Source organism: Entelurus aequoreus, linkage group LG01 (genome assembly GCF_033978785.1).
Source record: "Entelurus aequoreus isolate RoL-2023_Sb linkage group LG01, RoL_Eaeq_v1.1, whole genome shotgun sequence".
In the NCBI taxonomy this organism is placed as follows: Eukaryota; Metazoa; Chordata; class Actinopteri; order Syngnathiformes; family Syngnathidae; genus Entelurus; species Entelurus aequoreus.
Window position 1 is genome coordinate 31985202 of NC_084731.1, and position 13325 is coordinate 31998526.

The 13325-nt window shown below is 38.7% G+C and overlaps 1 protein-coding gene across 2 annotated transcripts in view; it reads left to right on the top strand.

Moving 5' to 3' along the window:
* LOC133650518 (SPRY domain-containing protein 3-like) overlaps positions 1–13325 on the top strand; it is a 57731-nt gene that overhangs the window by 27196 nt on the left and 17210 nt on the right. For both annotated transcript variants that reach the window (XM_062047860.1, XM_062047851.1), the window contains exons 5-7: positions 735–867; positions 4652–4837; positions 12540–12689. In XM_062047860.1, the coding sequence (XP_061903844.1) occupies positions 735–867; positions 4652–4837; positions 12540–12689 (469 nt within the window). The remainder of the gene's footprint in view (positions 1–734; positions 868–4651; positions 4838–12539; positions 12690–13325) is intronic.

The following is a 13325-nucleotide window of genomic DNA, read 5'->3' on the forward strand; positions in this document are numbered from 1 at the left end:
AACAATGTTTGTTTTTTTTTTGATGACGAGCAGCTGATCAAACGGTATCGTTTAGACAGAGCGGATATTATTTTTGTCACAGATTTAATACTTTTCGATTCCTTGTTGATTTCTGCATGTGTCTGCAGTGGGCTAGTATATATAGAGCCACCCACACCAGTTTCAAATTAGTTGCCTAATTAATGAATTGGAAAGAAAATGTTATGACAGTAGCGTATGTGTGTGGCCGTGAGGTGAGTGACGTCAGTGAGTGTGTGGGCGATAGAAGAGAGGGAGCGGTAGCGTGAGTGCCGGCGGGGACTAGTTTGTTTTGTATTATTTTGTAGTTTATTGTCAAAATATACACTCCCATTGTCCACTTAAATATTTCCAAGATATTTCTTTATTCTTAGACAACGGATTCCCTTCCGTGATTGGTCATTTCTATGGACACAGAAATGACGTCACCTAAAATTCCGTTTACGGCACATAGTAATGTCGTAATTCAGCTCTGAGTGTGACACTTAAGATTCAGTCCTACACTTCGCTGAAAGTGTGAGTAAGACGCTTGATAACTAACTTTTAAGTGCAGCTTTCAGCGAAGAATTTATTTACTCTTAAGTCAACTCTTAGCAGACTTCTTAGGAGTAATTCTAAGAAGCTTGATAAGTACGGCCCCTGTTTTGTCTGATAAATATGTGTTGCACCTTAAGCTCTGTTAGTTGAATTCTGTAAATGTATTTATATTTCTGCAGGCTCTACAACGGCAACACTCAAGGACAACAATTTGGTCCAAAATGCAGCAGAGGTGACCGAATTGGCTGTGGAATATCATTGGACTCCGATGATGGACAGTTGACGGTGTTTTTTACCAAGAATGGTAAAGAAGTGAGTACTTACATGCTTTTTTACCGGGAGGATTATTTGATTAACTTTTCTGAATGACTATATAGTCAAACCTCGGTTTTCGTCAGTAATCGCTTCCAAAAAGCCAGACAAAAACCTATTCGTACGAAAACAGAAGCAATTTTTGCAATTAGAGACAATGTAAATTCAATTAGTCCATTCTAGACACCCAAAATATTAACACAAAGCATGTTTTGTAGAGAATGATTATTGTTTTAAATGCTGAGAACAATGCAAAATGCATTTAAATGACAATGTATAAATTAAACTTTACCATGTGCTGTACAGCCATCTACCGCCACATAGCGGTTCAATTATTGTGGCTTCGCCACATCGTTTTTTTTATACCAAATTTGATCAAATGTTTGCCCTAAATTAAGCAGTTGAACTAAAATGATCAAGAATACAGTAGTATTGGCCACTAAAAAAGACCAAACCAATCAGAGTGGCCACGAGATGTCTCAGCCTCAGGCAGCATTAGTATATAAAATTAAACGAGTGTAAAGGGGGCTAAAGGGTGTTTTTTCATGTCTAGAAGGCTCCCATAATGATAACAATTTTATTTAAAAGGTATTTACCGGTAACAGTTTTTATACTTTGGCTATGAACATTTTCCATTTATTGTTAATAATTTCTACTTTGTGGAAATTCATTTAACTTGCATTGTTTAGCTTCTTGTACTTCTTTGATCTCGCTGAGAAATGTTTAATATTTCTTGATTCCAAATTGACCATATAAAAATACAGACAATATTTGGGGTTGTGTTCCACACTGACGCACTTTCCTACTTTGCTGCAAGTTCAATAGAGTTTCTAACTTTCTTTGTCAAAGTGCTTGTACTTGCAACTCTCTTCAGACACTTTGGCTTATTTAGCAGTCGCACTAAGTCATCAACACATGGGATGCCATTGGCACTATATTCTGCAATAGATTCTGCGGAACGATACATGGGCAAACACAAGTTTGTTAGGTGCAATGTTTGGTTGTAAAATAACCTAGATGATATATGAAACCGAGATACATTTTGCCGAATTTTTTTTCAACAACCAAATCATCCAAATAGTGGGGCGTACGAAAACCAAGTTTTGACTATAATATGAACTGTTATTTTTTAAATGTTAGAGATGGAAGGCCATTCTCAACTAGCAGCTACATTTGGTCTAAGCGTTTGGATGATAACACAACCAAAAAAGACAAACAGAAGAGAGATAAGCCTACTGTGCCCTACACCTGATAAACTGCAGGTCAAACACAATTTCATACAGAATGTATATGTTGGGTGCCTCCGCATCATCTCTCCAGTCAGTTTGGGGGTCCATGGCCTGGAAAATGTTAAAGACCCGTTGGGACAGCAAATTAAAATAGTTGAGACTGAATCAATGGTGCCATTGTTGTGCAGTCTACAATGGGACCTCGATTTACGAACTTAATTGATTCTTGAACATGAAGTTGCTATTTTAATAAAATAATGCACACTTTGCAGATTGTGTGTGTGTGTGTGTGTGTGTGTGTGTGTGTGTGTGTGTGTGTGTGTGTGTGTGTGTGTGTGTGTGTGTGTGTGTGTGTGTGTGTGTGTGTGTGTGTGTGTGTGTGTGTGTGTGTGTGTGTGCAGTATATATTTGTATATATGTATATGTACATATAATCAAAGAAGAGGTAATGGATCAACTATCTTTTTATTAAAATAGCAACAACGGCAATCTAAACTGTCAACGCGCGTCAAAAGTCCCTTTGGTGCTCTCGAAAACGTTAACAACCATGTTGCTACAATAATAAATTAAAAAAGTTACAAAAATGAAATAATTTTTACCAGGCCTACTGAAACCCACTACTACCTACCACGCAGTCTGATAGTTTATATATCAATGATGAAATCTTAACATTGCAACACATGCCAATACGGCCGGGTTAACTTATAAAGTGCAATTTTAAATTTCCCGCTAAACTTCCGGTTGGAAACGTCTATGTATGATGCGTATGCGTGTGACGTCACGACGGCAACGGAAGTATTCGTACCCAATGTGTCACCATACAAACTGCTCTGTTTTCATCGAACAATTCCACAGTATTCTGGACATCTGTGTTGGTGAATCTTTTGCAATTTGTTTAATGAACAATGGAGATTGCAAAGAAGAAAGTTGTAGGTGGGATCGGTGTATTAGCGGCTGGCTGTAGCAACAGAACAAGGAGTACTTACTTGGATAGCAGACACCTAGCCGATGCTAGCCGCCAACCGCATCTGTGATCGGGTGAAGTCCTTCGTCGCGCCGTCGATCGCTGGAACGCAGGTGAGCACGGGTGTTGATGAGCAGATGAGGGCTGGCTGGCGTAGGTGGAGCGCTAATGTTTTTGTCATAGCTCTGTGAGGTCCGGTTGCTAAGTTGCTAAGTTAGCTTCAGCGTCGTTAGCAACAGCATTGTTAAGCTTTGCCAGGCTGAGAATTATTAACCGTGTAGTTACATGTCCATGGTTTAATAGTATTGTTGATCTTCTGTCTATCCTTCCAGTCAGGGATTTATTTATTTTGTTTCTATCTGCATTTGAGCCAGATGCTATCACGTTAGCTCAGTAGCTAAAGAGCTTCGCTGATGTATTGTCGTGGAGATAAAAGTCACTGTGAATGTCCATTTCGCGTTCTCGATTCTCATTTTCAAGAGGATATAGAATCCGAGGTGGTTTAAAATAGAAATCCGTGATCCACAATAGAAAAAGGAGAGTGTGTGGAATCCAATGAGACCTTGTACCTAAGTTACGGTCAGAGCGAAAAAAGATACACCCTGCACTGCCTCTCTAGTTCTTCACTCTAACGTCCCTCATCCACGAATCTTTCATCCTCGCTCAAATTAATGGGGTAATCGTCGCTTTCTCGGTCCGAATCTCTCTCGCTCCATTGTAAACAACGGGGAATTGTGAGGAATTCTTCCTCCTGTGACGTCACGTTACTTCCGGTATAGGCAAGGCTTTTTTTTTATCAGCGACCAAAAGTTGCGAACTTTATCGTCGTTGGTCTATACTAAATCCTTTCAGCAAAAATATGGCAATATCGCGAAATGATCAAGTACGACACATAGAATGGATCTGCTATCCCCGTTTAAATAAAAAAAATTCATTTCAGTAGGCTTTTTATGTCAGCGAACAACAGACAACGGCAAAGACCTGAAGCGAAGAAGGGAGGGCAGTCAGAGAGAGGAGGGGCCGGGGAAGAGAAGCACTATGTGTGGGGTTCCCTCTCCTCTCTAAGTCTAAGTCCTCAGCGATTTCCTCCTTGTTTCCAGGCTGCTTTGTTGGCTTTTTTAAACTCATATTGAGTAAGAAAAATAGACAGAACTTGTTGAATGTTGAGAAAAGAAGCACATGCTGAAGCACGGAGAAGTGGCGATTGAGTAATGGACTGTGTAAACAGGATGTGATGTAGGAGGCTCCGCCTCTCCAAAATGGCAGTACCTTGTGTATACTACACTACACAGGAAGTGACATCTCTGAAATGGCCGCCCTCTAAGGCTTCCAGCGGCACACTAAAGAAATTAATGAAATGTTTGTACATGGTTTGCACACAGAGGCACATTAGGCTCGATCCAAAGGTTTGTAAATAGAAAAGTTCACACAAAAAATGGTTCGTAAATCGAGGTTCCACTGTATTTCAGCCTCAATTTTGCACTGTTAACTTCTTAATCACGTAATTGATTCATCACTTATTACTCATCCTTGTTTTGTCAACATATTTTTGTTTAGTTTTTTTACTTCTTGATAATATGAATGTGTCCAGGTCGGCACAGTAGACATGGCAGCATCTGAAGCTCTCTACCCTGCGGTGGGAATGCACTCTCTGGGGGAGGAAGTGCTACTGGACCTTAATGCTGAATGGGCAATGGAGGAAGAGGATGGACTGATGATAGTAGACAGCCATGAAGACGACTGGGGCCGCCTCCATGACATTAGAGTGTCTGACACCGTAAGAAGTTATTACTAGGAAGTTCCAGAATTGTATACAAGGCACTATTTTAATTAGGTTAACAGGGGCGGGGGGCAACGAACGCGCATACGCACACTCCTCCACAGTTACATTTGTTGTTTGTGTGAAATTGGGTATACAGGTATGTTATGTTATTTATTTGTTAATAATAAAAAGACTCAAAATTAGTCTTCAAAATCTATATAAAGACATGTCATTTAATTAATGTGATCGATTCTCCGCACATGATACAGAAAGGGAGCAATGACGTGCTGTCGTTTAAATAAAAAATAGAAAATCAATAGGTATGGTATCTTTAAATCGACTGTTGGGATCTGGTGCTGTACAAAACTGGAATTAGAATTGAATTAATTTCACCTTTATTGGGATTTTTAGGGCCATTCCCCAAATATGTTAGGAAAGACTACACTGTAAGGTTATGAATCACAGCTCACTTATACAGAAGTAACTGTTCACAAGCACTTAATGATCAATCATAGAACAAAATGTGTTCCAAAGAGATCGTCGACCTCTCCTCACTTTTACGATCACCACCCATTTTGGAGACGGCCAGACTGCAGTTTTTGGGTCTGACTCAGACGCTGACGTTCCCTGACTGAATAACCCTCGGGCACCATCAAATAACCTGCGTGTCCCCCGCGCCAATTATTCATCCGTCACTTCTACAATTAGTCCCTATAATTTGTGTGGAGCTTTACACCCCGGGCAAGATTAATTACATTGCTCAATGTTTTGGAGGACTGTTAGGAGTAAAAAAAAAAAAAAGGAAACACCCTCTCTGTGTTAGTCTTAATCGTTTCTGTCGGCTAACAGGCTGAGCTACTGCTATATTATTATTATTATTATAATATAACATTTATATCACTATTGTGTTGCCTGTGCTATTATTGTTTTGATTGAAGGGGTCGCTATTAAGATTTTTTTTTCTACATTTTTAACACTTTTTTGTGGTCTACATAACATGTAATTGTGGTTATATGGTCTAAATTATGCATAGATTATGTTTTACAGACCATCTTCAAGCCACTTAATGACCGTCTCTTCAGGATGTGCCGTTTTGTGGGCGGTTTTATTTACGTGCCTCCAGTTCGACTCTGTCTTCTCCTTGTCAGCCATGTTGTAGTTTTTAGCGCTTCCACATCGAAATTACTGACAAATATAAGTTAGAACTATATGTTACTTTGTATTCAAAATGGCAGCAGCAGAGGATACATGTGCATGTACGAGCCAGTCTGGCCCACAACAAGAGGATAGAGCAAAAGAAGATTATTTTTGTTTACAACGTCGGACTACCAAAAGAGCTACTAAAATAGCTCTTTGGGTAAATTTCTGCCATACATTGAGATACTTGCTGACGTCACAATTTGGAAAAACGTCAAAAGTTGGGCAAATTCCAAACGGCTTGTTTGGAGGAAATATGAAGGCAGGCAAGATTGTTTTATAAATATATCTGCTCTGCCTCCATGGTTTGATTTAAAATTTTCAGGACTTATGCAGATCCCAAATGTACAAAAATCGGTACCATCAGGTAAAAAAATTAGATTTTTCCTTTCATACGCCCCATGGTCGCCCTGTCATTGAATACCATCTTTAACCCGTAAGTCGACTTGACATTTCTCACACCGCTCAATTGCTGCTCTACAAAGCAACTTAAAAGTTAATCACCACAGAATTTGACACGCACCTTTTGAAGGGGTCATATTAGACTGCAAGCTTTGGTTAAAATTTTGCATACATTTTGCTATCGAATTTTTTGAGAGCGATATTTTGAGATGCAAATAAACCCCACCTCGCCTCTTCCCTTCCAGCTCACTGAGAGTGCTTTAGTGCCCCGTCAGCCATTTTTTGTCGTTTACAAGGTGCACTTCTAGCTAGGTACCATAAAATGTGTTAAAATTATAAACTACTTTTTTTTTTATTATAAATGGCAACAGTGGAGGATTTTAGCATCCAACCGTAATACATGATTGAGCCAGAGTCTGACAAAAAACAAAAGGAAAGCGAAAAAGAAGAAGCGTCTCAAGTGAAGCTTGAAATTAAAGCATCTCAGAGGTTTATTAGCCTTTCAGTACCATACAGATATGTTATTATAATACACTATGTATCCTTATTTGAAATAACCCTCTAATATCATTACAATTTGTCAACATACTGTTATTGGACGACGTACTACTTCATTGTCTCCACTGTTGCCATAAATAGTACCGTATTTTTCAGGGTATAAGTCACTCCGGAGTATAATTCGCACCGGCCGAAAATGCATAATAAAGAAGGAAAAAAACATATATAAGTCGCATTTTTGGGGGAAATTTATTTGATAAAACCCAACGCCAAGAATAGACATTTGACAGGCAATTTAAAATAAATAAAGAATAGTGAACAACAGGCTGAATAAGTGTACGTTATATGACGCATAAATAACCAACTGAGAACGTGCCTGGTATGTTAACGTAACATATTATGGTAAGAGTCATTCAATTAACTATAACATATAGAACATGCTATACGTTTACCAAACAATCTGTCACTTCTAATCGCTAAATCCGATGAAATCTTATACGTCTAGTCTCTTACGTGAATGAGCTAAATAATATTATTTGATATTTTACGGTAATGTGTTAATAATTTCACACATAAGTCGCTCCTTAGTATAAGTCGCACCCCCGGCCAAACTATGAAAAAAACTGCGACTTATAGTTCGAAAAATACGGTAGGCACTGGCCCCGCCATTAAAATGTTCATTTGGGGAAATTCCTTCTGTATATTGTTGGTGGAGGTTGGTAAAGCAGTTATAGTACAGTTTGTAACTCTGTAGACATATTTTCGTTGGAACTACAAACAGTGCTATGCTCACATAGTGCATCTCAATTATTTTCTGTTACACCCCCGCAGAAAGAAAAAAACATTTCACGCCTCCCACCCCAAGCTCCGCCGCGACTACAAATAGCATCATTTGTCTATAAAATAGTTATAAGTATACTGACCTCTGCATAACATTGTATCCTTAATAACATTAAAGAAAACAAAAAATAAATGTATATAACTTGCAACAAAGAATAACTAACACTGTTGTTTAGGCTGTAACAGAACAGATTTAAAGTGCATCTATTTGCCTGAAATAAAAAATTTAAAAAATTCTTATTTAAACTATAAAAACAGTTTTGACTGACTTGAGCATTTGATACTGAAAAATGCAATTTCAGGAACTCAATAAATAATAAATTCAAATTGATCAGCAACATTAACCTAGGAGCACAATATACAAAACACAAAACAAAAATTCATCAATCTTTTTTGCTTATTTTCTCTCTTTATCAAAATAAGAAAGTTAGGATTAACGGCTGCAATGAGCATGTTTTGTAGTGCTCAGCTTTTTGAAGTGGGGTTTGAAGCATAACCCTGATAAAGCATGAGCCCCCCATGGCATCGCACCGCCTCGCCCAGGATGGCGCCTGCCAAATATTAACTATCTATGGAGATACCCGCTGACGTAACAAAGTAACCTATGTCTAACCTGACTCTCGCCAGATCTTTGTAGTTCGCTGAGCTCCACAGAAGGATCTGGGACTTCTTAATAGGAGATGTATTTCAGAAGGCGGGGCCTTGTAAAAAAATCATTGTATGTGATAGGATAAACCACTTGTCCGTTATCTTGAATGACGTGCTACTTCAACCACTCACATCGAAATCAACCCGTGACGCTGATGAGAGAGACGCTGGGAAATCCAAAACAGAACAGCCGACATATTGGATAATGACAGAGCGAAAAGTTAATAAATGCCTTCAAAACAGTTTTCTGTTCATCTTTTAAAGAATTAATATTCAATAGATTCGACAAAACAGTTGCAATAGCAGAATCAATGTCAGCACACGACTCCTCGCTGCGTGTCGCCATTGTTGTTTGAATCAAACAGTCGCTTCAGCGCTACGTCACATTGATGAAATCCCACCTGGCGATCCTGATTGGTTCATTATTTTTTGCTATCTTGAAGGAGTTTGCTTTGCCCTCGAGCCCAGATCCTTGTGTGGAGCTCAGCGAACTACAAGGATCTGGCGAGAGTCAGGTTAGCCTAGGTCACAAATAATGGCAAATCTCAAAAGGCTCATTTAGGACAGGACGAAATTGTTTTATAAATCTTATAAACAAGGTTCGTCTAAAAAAGCCTGTAAGGTAAAATTGTTTGTACCTGACAATTTTCGGCTACCTTGCCTCTGCAGCCTTCTTCTGGTGGGATGGCACAACGCATATACAGTAACTCATCACAGACGACGGCTGAACAAGGCTGCAGGGGCAAGGTAGCCGAAACTTGTCAGGTACAAACAATTGTATCTTTCAGGCTTTTATTGACGAACCTTGTTAATAAAGTTATCAGTAGGCCAAATTTACCTCTTATATATCAGCAATGCCTCCGTTGTTGGGATTGAAACTTTCGGCTGGGGACCCAAATACATAAAAGGAGTGACCACTTTAAGGGACTGACGAGCACATTTGAGCAAGATTGGTTAAAAAACATGGCCGCTATGAAGCAAAACGTTTAAGCAGGGGCATGCAACTAATTGTTCATAAGTCATTAGCCATTTGTCTAATGATTATAAAAGTTAGTCTTCTAGAGCAGTGGTTCTCAAATGGGGGTACGCGTACCCCTGGGGGTACTTGAAGGTATGCCAAGGGGTACGTGAGATTTTTTTTAAATGTCTGTCAAAAAGATTTGTGAAAAGAAATGCAACAATGCAATATTCAGTGTTGACAGCTAGATTTTTTGTGGACATGTTCCATAAATATTGATGTTAAAGATTTATTTTTTTGTGAAGAAATGTTTAGAATTAAGTTAATGAATCCAGTAAGGCTGAAACGACGCGTCGACATAGTCGACGTCATCGGTTACGTAAATACGTCGACGCCGTTTTTGTGCGTCGACGCGTCGCATATTTACGTCACACTACCGTCATGGCGGAGCGCAAAGCAGACTGTGCGAGCGAGGGGAAAAACGCACGCCAAAAGTCGTCAAAAGTGTGGGAGTATTTCAATACACAGCCTAATAATGTTGTTGTATGCACACTGTGTCGAGCGGAAATGGCCTATCATAGCAGCACAACGGCTATGAACGAACATTTGAAAAGAAAACCATCAACTAGTCAATCGTCGACGCGTCGTTTCAGCCTTAATACTTTTACTTTTGAAATGCCTATACTATTGCAGAATATTAAGATTTGCACTGGATGTTTACTTTTATATTTGTACATTAAAAAGCAAATAATCTACTTTTAATTTTGTTAAATGTTAAAAGTTTTAAATGTTTACATTGTTACAGAATATTTTGTCATGTTGTTGTCAATGTTGACTGAGTGGCCATACTTTTTTTTTTGTAAATAAAAGCCATGCCTTTTGAAAAAACTGGCCTACTTTTATTTTTTCATCTTCATTTTAAATAAAATAAAATAAAAAATAATCGGTAAAAGGAAAAATAATCTATAGATGAATCGAAAAAATAATCTATAGATTAACCGATTAATCGAAAAAAATAATCTATAGATTAATCGATAGAAAAATAATCGTTAGCTGCAGCCTTAAAAAGTATTGCTTATTTTGCTTTAAAATGTGCAAAAATAAAGATAAACATCCAATACAAAAAAGTGCAAAACGAAATATTCTGTAACAACAGTGTAAACATTTCAACAAAAGTGAAAGTATTGCTTATTTGCTAAAATGTGCAAAAATAAAGATAAACATCCAATACAAAAAAGTGCCAATCTAAATATTCTGGATTACTGTAAACATTAAGTATTGCTTTTAAAATGTGCAAAATAAACATCCAGTCCAACACAGTACACAATAACCAATTCTACTCATTCCAGTGAGTGACTAACAGTTGTAATGAAGAAGGGTTAGCATGTCTACTTGCTTTGCTTCTTTTCTTGTTTACAATATTCCCAGCAGCTGAAAATAGGTGCTCAGAAGGGGTCGATGTGGCTGGAACTGAGAGGTAATTAGCCTTCACCTCAAACCAGGACTGCGAGCGAGCTGAGCTGCAGTTTAAGTTTCTAGTAGGTCAACGGGCTCATAGTGATGTTACTAGTAGTTGACTGGGAGGTGTTTATTATCATTTGGGGAGAGTCCGCTGCCTGATGCTCACCTGCTAAACACCTATCTGCTCGACGCTGAAGCGCTGACTACATGCGCTATGAATACGCACTGCTGATTGGCTGATAATGCTTTGTGTGTACCAATCAGATGGTTGTGTGGGTGGGACAATGGTGCGTGTGTACCAATCAGATGGTTGTATGGGTGGGACAATGCTGCGTGCTGAGACAGGCAGAGGAGCAAAGCAACTTGTTAAGACTTTAGCAGCTAAAGTTAGCTTTAGCTTAGAAACTCGTTCGGTACACCTCCGTACCGAACCGAAAGCCCCGTACCGAAACGGTTCAATACAAAACACATACCGTTACACCCCTAGCAGATACAAATGACACATTCATGTTTTTGTGTAATGATGACAACGTATGCTAACGCGGACGATTGACTAGTTGATGGTTGATGGTTTTCTTTTCAAATGTTCGTTCATAGCCGTTGTGCTGCTATGATAGGCCATTTCCGCTCGACACAGTGTGCATACAACAACATTATTAGGCTGTGTATTGAAATACTCCCACACTTTTGACGACTTTTGGCGTGCGTTTTTCCCCTCGCTCGCACAGTCTGCTTTGCGCTCCGCCATGACGGTAGGTGACGTAAATATGTGACGCGTCGACGCACAAAAACGGCGTCGACGTATTTACGTAACCGATGACGTCGACTACGTCGACGCGTCATTTCAGCCTTAATACTTTTACTTTTGAAATGCTTATACTATTGCAGAATATTAAGATTTGCACTGGATGTTGACTTTTATATTTGCACATTAAAAAGCAAATAAGCTACTTTTAATTTTGTTAAATGTTAAAAGTTTTATATGTTTACATTGTTACAGAATATTTAGTCATGTTGTTGTCAATGTTGACTGAGTGGCCATACTTTTTTTTTGTAAATAAAAGCCATGCCTCTGGCCTACTTTTATTTTTTCATCTTCATTTTAAATAAAATAAAATAAAAAATAATCGGTAAAAGGAAAAATTATCTATAGATGAATCGAAAAAATAATCTATAGATTAACCGATTAATCGAAAAAATAATCTATAGATTAATCGATAGAAAAATAATCGTTAGCTGCAGCCTTAGAATCCAGATGGATCTATATTACAATCCCCAAAGAGGGCACTTTAAGTTGATGATTACTTCTACCGGTATGTGTAGAAATCTTTATTTATAATTGAATCACTTGTTTATTTTTCAACAAGTTTTTAGTTTTTTTTTTTGTTTTTTTTTCCAAATAGTTCAAGAAAGACCACAACAAATGAGCAATATTTTGCACTGTTATACAATTTAATAAATCAGAAACTGATGACATAGTGCTGTATTTTAATTCTTTATCTCTTTTTTTCAACCAAAAAGGCTTTGCTCTGATTAGGGGGTACTTGAATTAAAACAATTTTCACGGGGGGTACATCACTGAACAAAGGTTGAGAACCACTGTTCTAGAGCATTTTGACAACAATCCATAAGGGGCACGCCAAACTTAATTCGTACTTAATTTCTGCCTGTACATATTTGAAGTGCCAACTCGTGAATATGTTATTCCCTCAGCTGCTGGAGTACGTGGGGAAAGGAAAGTGCATTGTGGACGTGGGCTTGGCTCAGGCCCTTCGCCCGCTCAACACACGCTTCCACTACTACGAGCTGGAGATCACAGACGCCGGCGAAAAGTGTTACATCGCCCTGGGCCTGGCGGTCAAGGTAAAGTGTCTCGTTGTTGTCTTGGCAGTCACGTGTTTGACAGTCAGGGTCAGTTTTTCTTAGATTGACAGCTTTGATGTGGCGTGACATGCGATGCTGACAGCAGATGGAGAATGAGCAAAAATGACAGGAATAAGGGTGTTAGTTTATTCAGGCCTGTTCCATGAAATAAGCATATTGAAAATTGAAAAATGTGTTGGGGGGCCACTTTGATACAGTTTGTGCATTAAAGATGCTAAAACTAATCCAAGGTTATGTCAATAATATATTCTAAACCAGTGTTTTCCAAACGAGGAGCCCTATGAGGTGTCTCGGGGGCCGTGAAAACCGGTGAAACTTACTGTAATGTCTTTGTTCATGGCTGAACGATACACAAACCTCCAACTAGCTGTGAACAGGGCTCAAATTGCGTAATGTCCGGGCTCAGAACGGCTACTTTTTCCCATCGCTTTGAACCCTTTTTTAGGGTTCACAAGCTTCACAGGCCGTTAATAAATTGCCAATGAAATTGCCGAACTGGTCACAATGCACCAATGGAATTGTTCACATTAAATCAATCGCACTCATTCAATCATTCAGTCAGCCATTTAGCGAGTTATGGACTCAGCCACGTCAAGGAGAAGAAACAAAAAAATG